Source organism: Carassius auratus, chromosome 18, assembly GCF_003368295.1.
Source record: "Carassius auratus strain Wakin chromosome 18, ASM336829v1, whole genome shotgun sequence".
Classification (NCBI taxonomy): Eukaryota; Metazoa; Chordata; class Actinopteri; order Cypriniformes; family Cyprinidae; genus Carassius; species Carassius auratus.
In genome coordinates, this window is record NC_039260.1 from 15,285,871 (window position 1) to 15,295,248 (window position 9,378).

The 9,378-nt window shown below is 34.7% G+C and overlaps 1 protein-coding gene across 2 annotated transcripts in view; it reads right to left on the reverse strand.

Moving 5' to 3' along the window:
* Positions 1 to 7,820, reverse strand: part of LOC113118535 (neprilysin) — a 45,122-nt gene extending 37,302 nt beyond the window's left edge. Inside the window, exon 1 of one of the 2 annotated variants that reach the window (XM_026287777.1) lies at positions 7,469 to 7,820. In XM_026287777.1, coding sequence (XP_026143562.1) covers positions 7,469 to 7,529 — 61 coding nt within the window. In that variant the 5' untranslated portion in view covers positions 7,530 to 7,820. The remainder of the gene's footprint in view (positions 1 to 7,468) is intronic. The other variant, XM_026287778.1, reaches the window with a different exon arrangement.
* Between the last annotated feature and the right edge of the window lie 1,558 nt (positions 7,821 to 9,378).

The following is a 9,378-nucleotide window of genomic DNA, read 5'->3' on the forward strand; positions in this document are numbered from 1 at the left end:
GTCACATCTCAAAAATGAGCACCCAAATGAGCATGGCATAATGTGTGGAACTCCAGCTAAACAGTCACGTCTTGACACTTAACGTTACTTTGCATCGCCCGCCACAAGCTCTTTGTCTGCAACACGACAAGAGGCCATAACGGATAAAATAATTTTGTTCATTTGTAAGGACATGAGACCGATCAGTATCGTGGATGGGGCAGGCTTCGGGAAGTTCTGTCAAGCAATGGTTCCAAGGTTTGATTATTTATCGTTTCATGTCAAGGAAAAGGTCCATGTTTACCACACAGCTTGCTCGGAGCATTCAATGTCAGTTCTATATGCTGTAAAACTTCAATTAATATTAATAATATTTGTTTCAATCACTGAAGCCTTCTATATTTGGGACAACAGTCGCGACCTTAAATTGCTTGCACAAAAATTTGTTTGTTCATTTAAACCGTTATGCGCAGAGAACGTGAGGGTGAGAGAGCTTGAGGTCTGCAGTCTTGGCAATTAGTTGATTTCCTTGTTTTTGTGTAGGTAATAAGTTGTCATATCAGTGTTAATTTTGACACGAAATTTTAATTTAGTTTTAGTCTTAGTCTTTTGACTATATTTCTTTTTAGTTTTAGTCAAGTTTTAGTCATCTGATTTGTTTTAATTTTAGTCTTATTTTAGTCGACTAAAATTGCTTGGTATTTTAGTCGACTAAAATTGCTTGGTATTTTAGTCGACTAAAATAAGACTAAAATCAATAACAGACTTACTAGACAATTTTTTACAGCTGGTATAGGAAACAAACTTAACCAAAATATATAAAACACAAATTCAACTTTATTTCAACCAGTGTTAATTTCGTTGACTAAATATTTTCGTCATTATTTTCGTCACGAATATATTTTTGTGGACGAAAACGAAACGAAAACTAAAATAGAAGGCACTGATGGAGACTAAAACTATGACTAAATTGATTGACATTATCGTCAACGAATAAAGGACGAGACGAAAATAGACTGTGACGAAAATCAAATCAGCAGACGGGAGAGATGCGAGGAATGAACAAAAGAACCAGCAAAACATAACAGGCGAGACTGCGTGAGAGAAGAGAACCAATCCGAGCCTGACTTATTGAGACGTGAAGCGAAGGTTTTCAGTTTTTAAATGAGCTCCCGGGAAGTCGGCATTCGAAGAGGTGATGTCTAAAAGAGCGACAAAATGTCCACAGCTCACTTCACGTTTGACGAAGAACAAAACAAAACAAAGCGTAAAGCACGCGGAGCGCTCATTCGTGGCAAGAACACAACCAATTTGAAAAGACATTTACAGACGAGCCACCCGGACATTTTCTCAAATGTAATTTCACAAAGATGTTCTTTTGTTTATTGGGCTAAGCAAAATTGGAAGACTGCAGTGCGTAGATGTTGTAGCATTAAATATTACGAACTGAAAAGTACTGTAAAATAGCCCCTTCTTCAAGTTAGATGAGAGCACAATACTAATACATAATATCATGATAAATACATTTGATTAATACTAATGTTTAGTATATTTTATAATGTTCTACTTGTTGACAATATCACAAATATTTCTATATTCGTCATGTGAAACATGAATGTTCACATCCTATCATTATACATACAAATCTAGCAATATTGTAGTATTTAAAACATACAATATTGCTAGACTAATGAATACCTTATAAAATCTTGTTACTTTTTTATATCCACCTAGCTGCCAACTTATTAAATATTTACTTTAAATGTATGCACTTATTGTTCAGCTCAGCTGTAAGCTTTAAGGTCCTGGACCTAACTTTATGTTTCTTTTATTGATGGTCAATTGGCAGCTAGTTATTGTTTACATTATCATGACAGTGTTTGTTGCTGCATAAAAGCTTTTGAATCGAAATAAAGACACAGTTGTGTTGAAATAAAGTTGAATTTGTGTTTTATATATTTTGGTTAAGTTTGTTTCCTATACCAGCTGTAAAAAATTGTCTAGTAAATCTGTTATTGATTTTAGTCTTATTTTAGTCGACTAAAATACCAACCAATTTTAGTCGACTAAAATACCAAGCAATTTTAGTCGACTAAAATACCAAGCAATTTTAGTCGACTAAAATAAGACTAAAATTAAAACAAACCAGATGACTAAAACTTGACTAAAACTAAAAAGAATTATAGTCAAAAGACTAAGACTAAAACTAAATTAAAATTTTGTGTCAAAATTAACACTGATTTCAACACAACTGTGTCTTTATTTCGATTCAAAAGCTTTTATGCAGCAACAAACACTGTCATGATAATGTAAACAATAACTAGCTGCCAATTGACCATCAATAAAAGAAAAATAAAGTTAGGTCCAGGACCTTAAAGCTTACAGCTGAGCTGAACAATAAGTGCATACATTTAAAGTAAATATTTAATAAGTTGGGTGGATAAAAAAGTAACAAGATTTTATAAGGTATTCATTTGTCTAGCAATATTGTAAATACTACAATATTGCTAGATTAGTATGTATAATGAGAGGATGTGAACATTCACGTTTCACATGACTAATATAGAAATATTTGTGATATTGTCAACAAGTAGAACATTATAAAATATACTAAACATTAGTATTAATCAAATGTATGTATCATAATATTACGTATTAGCATCTAACTTGAAGAAGGGGCTATTTTACAGTACTTTTCAGTTCGTAATATTTAATGCTACAACATTTAAGCACTGCAGTTTTCCAGTTTTGCTTAGCTCAATAAACAAAAGAACATCCTTGTGAAATTACATTTGAGAAAATGTGCAGGTGGCTCGTCTGTAAATGTCTTTTCAAATTGGTTGTGTTCTTGCCATGAATGAGCGTTCCGCGTGCTTTACGCTTTGTTTTGTTTTGTTCGTCGTCAAACGTGAAGTGAGCTGTGGACATTTTATCGCTCTTTTAGACATCACCTCTTCGAATGCCGACTTCCCGGGAGCTCATTTAAAAACTGAAAACCTTCGCTTCACGTCTCAATAAGTCAGGCTCGGATTGGTTCTCTTCTTTCATGCAGTCTCGCCTGTTCCGTTTTGCCGGTTCTTTTGTTCATTCCTCGCATCTCTCCCGTCTGCTGATTTGATTTTCGTCACAGTCTATTTTCGTCTCGTCCTTTATATAATGTCAATCAATTTAGTCATAGTTTTAGTCTCCGTCAGTGCCTTCTTTTTTAGTTTTCGTTTCGTTTTCGTCCGCAAAAATATATTCGTGATGAAAATAATGACGAAAATATTTAGTCAACGAAATTAACACTGTGTCATATATGTTTAAACTTAAACAGACTACCTATACAAGTAGTTATATCTCTTTGTATTATTTTGTCCTGTTATTGACATAATGCGCGTCATTGACAACATGCACAAACAGATGTTCGAATAGTTCGAATATTCTTGTATTTTTCAGAGGGAATATTCGAACGATATTTTTTAAACGCAATTTTGACAGCCCTAGAAAACACACAAAAATGGACCAGACACACACACAATTTTTTTTTTAATAAAAACACCTAACCTCAATCCGGTTTCAACTGACTGAATCTCACAAATGTTGATGTGCAGATGAAATGAATGAATAAACGCTTACATGCATAAACAGCCATTTAAAAAATTAGGAGGGTGTCATGTTGCCCAGGGAGTAGTATCAGCCTCAGATGTCACGTCCACAGACCGTTGGCTAAACGTCTAATGCATATGGGACACAAAAGTGGAAACACTTCAGGACTGTCAAAGTCGTCAATGGATTAGTTAAATTCTACAGGATTTCCAGGAGACGTGTGCATCACGTTCTTTAACGTTCTGCCTGGAAACAAAGATGCCATGGCGCCAAACCCCCTCACAAAAGAGGAAAGCCGTAGTGTTTACAACTGTGACGACAAGCGCTTATCAGGATCAACTAAACACTGAAATTTCAAAAGTATGTGAAATATTTAAAGTTTGCGGCATACAATCTTTATAATACATCCGAGAGTTTTACACACCGGTGTGCTATTGTGGTGAGATTCCAATGCCTCAAAACGTGACGCTGAACAAAACAGACTGTGATTGGTTTTTTTACATGTAGGTCAAACGGCCTCATGGGCAATGAAAGCAGCCATGGATTCAGGGGTACACAGGGAGACATCTTACACTATACATTTTTCTAGTTATGCCAAGTTCTAAAATATTTACCCAGGTATAATCTTAATTTGTATCCAGTAAATCAGAAACAACTGGAGAAGTCATGAGGTCTTTGAATATTGTTTTTTTTACCCCTGCTTTAAAAGCAGGCATATGTACATTGACAGTTGTGGAACAATACGATCTTCATCACTGTCCACTAAACAATTACAAACCAAGCTTCTGTTTTGGCAGGAAACAAAGATTATTTAAGGGTTTCTTCTAATTTTAATAAGCCACTATTAATTATCAACCATCATAAGGTAGAGGGTGCCTTTTCCATGTTTTTCAGAAATAAAGATTGCAGCATCTTAGTAATCGGTAAATAAGTTCATATTCCACAGATATTTCACAGTGGCAATTACCCTAAGTGTGGCAGAGACTTTAGAATCTAATTAGCAATCTAATACTTAAGGGAAAGTTGTCTCATGCTTGCTTCAAAAATTCTAGGTCAGAGCGTAACTGTGAGGGTCACCCATAATGCAAATTTAGTGCTTCAGTGCAGCTTTTACTGTAAGAGCTTCTGTTCAATTTCTTGTTGGCACTGCCATGGTGAATCACAGACTTGGCTATAATATTTGTAGTCTGCTTCGCTTTTGGCACAGCAATGGTGAATCCTCTAAGCATGTCTGTTAAGACAGACACATACCCTCCAGATGACTTCTCCATCAAAATGTATCCATAACAGCTCTTGGAAACTTTTGTGTTTGTACACTTCATAGAGAATACATCTGTTCTATAACTAAACCACACTGTTTATACCTCCATCTTAAATGACTTCGATCAGGCTTCTGAACTTTTTATGTTGTTAAACTCAGCCCCAGTGTTTCTGCTAGGCTTTCAATACTCTATAGAAACAATAGCAGTATCCACATACTTTTTTGCTCTTTTCTGTGGTTTTGCACTCTGACTGAAGTTTGACAGGAATACATGACAAGGTGTCCACAATTACATTCTATTTACAAGTCTCACAGTATACTTCAAACGCAGTTGGTCTTAAATTCTCCATGTTTATGCTGAATTTTCAAACCATTCCTCGCCTTTCATGAACACTGTTTAATAAAATAGGTGTTGAGGATTGGTACAAAATGGTTAGTTCATGGAGTGAGGTATAAGACCTATGAAATGAATTTAAGGAATGTGTTACATATTGTATTTTTATTGCAACTAACCCAAACCACCAGCCCTAACCTCAACAAAAAAAAAATATTTATAGCAACATTAAAACTGCTCTGTTAGTGAATCACTTTGTTAAAATAACAATTGCTTGTTCACTAATGCTTATGATTACATGTAATTGGAAATAGATTGTGCAAATTGAAAAAGAGGAACAGAAAATATGAAGATTCATGCTAATTTGGCAACATCCTTATCTTTCAGCACAAAATGAGGTAATACTAAAATAAAATAGGCCAACTGATAAGCAGACTCTCACATCTGAAGGCATTTGATGAAAAAACATGTCAAATAGTGAGTTTTAAAAAACCATTTTACATTTTAAACCCAATTATATTGGAAAAATGTGCTGTTATTACGTTGGATGCAATCATTTTGGAAATGAAATGTCCAGCAAGTTACATTAAAATATTGATGCTCTCTAGCATTTGAAGTACACACACAAAACCCATACCCTAAACCTAACCAATTGTTTTAACAAAAGCAGATGTAAGATGAAAATGCGTTTGCTGAAACAAACATGCCATTTTAGCTTTTACTGCTGTAACTACCCAGCAAGTTCATTATATGTCAGAAAAGCCATATATATGGAGCTCATCATATGGAAAAGGAGATTATAATATAGTAACAGTGCAAGGAACCATGTGAAAATAAGTCTTGTTAGAATAATCGGCCCTATATCATAATGTTAAGTTGTCAGCAACAAGATGTCCAAAGCTCTTTTAACACTTGTCAATTTGTCTGCTGTACTCGGAAACATCTCTAAAACACCTTAGCAGAACTATAATATCTTGTTTTCTAGGGCTTTATAAACGATAATGAAATTATGGGGACTTCAGGTTTTAATTTTAAGAGGAACATGACAGAGAGCAATGTCACTCAGAAACAGGAACATTGCATTCTGAGTTCATTTCACATATCTCAAAACTTAAGATAAATAACAATCTTGTGTCAAAACTATTGATGCATAAATATTAGTGCAGATGTTCCAGTCATGGAGATTTGACGTTTCTTTGATGTTTTGGAAAAACTGTTCATAAAAGTCTATCAGCAACAGTAGATTGGTTGAGTATGTTGTGCTGATCTGAGATAAAACACTCATGACCACATGGTTTATCATGTGTTCAGTGAGGAGGTGTCACCACTGTTGTAGCTTCTAGGTCCTATTATGTACTTTTCTCCATCTCTCTGTCCTCTGTGTCACTATAGAACATTTATCTAGAACAGCCTGAGCCGATAACAAATACATGTCTTAAATGGTTTCCAAATATGCAAAACATGACTGATGCATTTACATTTACATTTCAGCCCATGATAACTCAGCTGTAGGGAACCGTTTAAGACCAGAATGTTGTAGCATGTGACGAGTTGTAAACCCAACATTGTATTGCATTAGAAATGAGTTACATGTATGAAATCAACATCAAACATGACCATAACCATCTTATTTCTATTTATATAAAACTAGAAATATAATGGGCGATCAGATGAATATCACTTTAAAATATTATTCTAAAGACTGCACAAAATGAAGACTATATATATATATATATATATATATATATATATATATATATATATATATATATATATCATTTGTTGTTTTGATTGTCAGTGGTTTCCTGTAGGCTATGTGTTCCACTAGAAAGGTAGTTTGTACTGTATAAACAGCACAGTTTTGGAATGTTATAAATTTATGAACTACTTCTATTTGTAACAAACAAAGATTGGAATATTTGCAAGAAAAAAAAAACACTTCCACAGATGTACAGTAAAATGTTTTACAGTGCTTGAATGTGACAGGCATTAACATATATGCCACATAAATAAATAAAAAGTCGTTAAATTACATGGACATCAGCAGTTCTGAGTTGTTAATTGCGCATATAATTTTAGATTTCCCTTTCTTTGTATTTTATTTTATCTGAGATCCTATTTAAAGGATCGCATTAAGTAGGCAGCCCATGCTTTCAGAGCAGTGTGTATCTTAATATGTAATAAAAACACATTTCCAAATGTTATTAAATTAAAAAACTTTTACCATTTCCCAAACAGTGCCTAAATGAAATCTTGGTCAGCACACAATGTTTCTAAGCCATGTGTAACATGCGTAACAGACTCACCAGGTGTCTCTGGAAATTTGCGATCGATGATATAAATGGGCATCACCAACCGATCAAACATCCATCAAATCCGTGAGAAAGATATCCTCCTTCCAGATCGATGACTTTTAAGAGTATTCTGGGTTCCCGGGATATCAATTACAAATCATTAAATGCTGTCAGTTCCCTAGGCTACCTGTTAACGTCGCGATAACGGGGTTTCCTTGTGTCTCACAGTTATTATTGGTTCGCATAAGAAAACACCTGAAAAACGCCTTAGAAATAATTCAGCGAAAGGAACGATGTGAGACAGCGCCGAAGTACTTAAGTTCAGCCGGTGTCTAATGTTGCCTCCCACGAAAGGCGGTGTTTAGGAGTGACTGAGGCTGGCAGCAATGCCAGCGCGGAGTAGAGCGCGGCAACTGTGCGCTGATCTCGCACCATTAAAGGATCAGAGCGTAACTCTGCGCTCCACTTAAAAACGTAAATTTCACCCCCCTCTGCACCTTTTCTAGAATATGTAGGGTTTTCCTTACTGTGAGCGTTATAATAAGATATTAAGGGGTTCCGGCGGTCATTTTCGGTGAGCAATCCATATTCTTCTCTCACAAAATGTTCTGATGGCTCCTCTAGAACAGTTGGCTATAACTGTCAAATGTCTTCAGTACGTTAACAAACCATTTACGGTTTTTTTTTTGTTTGTTTTTTTTTTGTGATTATTTGTATTTATTATATCTACAAGCGTATGAATAGCGTACTGTTGCCATAGCAACCTCTTCAAACGACTTTTGTTCATGTGCAACAATTTAACGTGTGTGTGTGTGTTTATTATTATATTTATTTTTTATTTTTTGAAAACCTTTATTATGGGTTATGGTTTTAACCCCAACCCATATAAACAAATATATAAACATATTTTACAAAATTCCATTATTTATAAAGGCCGACATGGATGATTGATGAAAACAAAGCATCAAAGCATTTTAGCAAGTAGCCTCTTAATCATCGGCCATTTTCATTGCCCTCTTATATTTTAAAGCGCAATGATCTTGAAACTTGTTTGTCTTGCTTTACCCCTAATGTCTCACTTCTTGCTGAACTTACCAAAATCACCCCTAAAACTAGCCTATCTGAAAAACGTGATTTCTTTTTCTTTCTTTTTTTCCCCATTTGATTTGATTTATATTTGCAATTAATCAATCAAATTCAAACTGCAATTGCAATTTCAGACCAGCTTCTCCCATAGCCAGATGGGAGATAAATAGCATTGCTTAAAGTAGGTTATGTCTAAGTTATCAGATTATTGTTTATTTTAACATTGAAAATGTGGAAAGTTTTATAATTGCAGCTGTGTGACAAATAAAACATTATGTTTGCAGTCAATGTAGAAATAACAAGCTTGATCAGGCTTAATCAGTACTGTAAAATAGCTAAATTAATAAGTGCTTTGCATGTCTTTGTGTTTTCATATGTTGGAAAGGATTGCTTGCATTATTACAGACCCTGCTGCTTCCCCATTTAACAGCAGAAGGTCAATACAACACAAACCTGTGAGATCAGTGACATGCCACAAGTTTAACACAGTAGTGAAACTATATGGAAATTTGACACCAAGCACTATACTCTCTGTGAAGCAAACTATGTTCACAGTCATTTTAAACATGTTTTAGGCCTATGTGAAATGAAATATGTTTAAAAATTATTTATTACAGGAGTGATCACCTTAAAACATGAGTTCTGAAATGGTTATAAGTTTTCATTTAAGTTCTTTTCCAAGTCCTTTGTGTTATGTTTCACTCTAAATCAGTTAGAACAGATAGAATCGCTGTGTCCACATTTTTATTTTGTAGAAGGGACTTTGGAAAACTGTAGCACAGTTCATATTACCATATGCAGTCACTCTGTTGTATTGCGCAATCAGTTGTATCGTG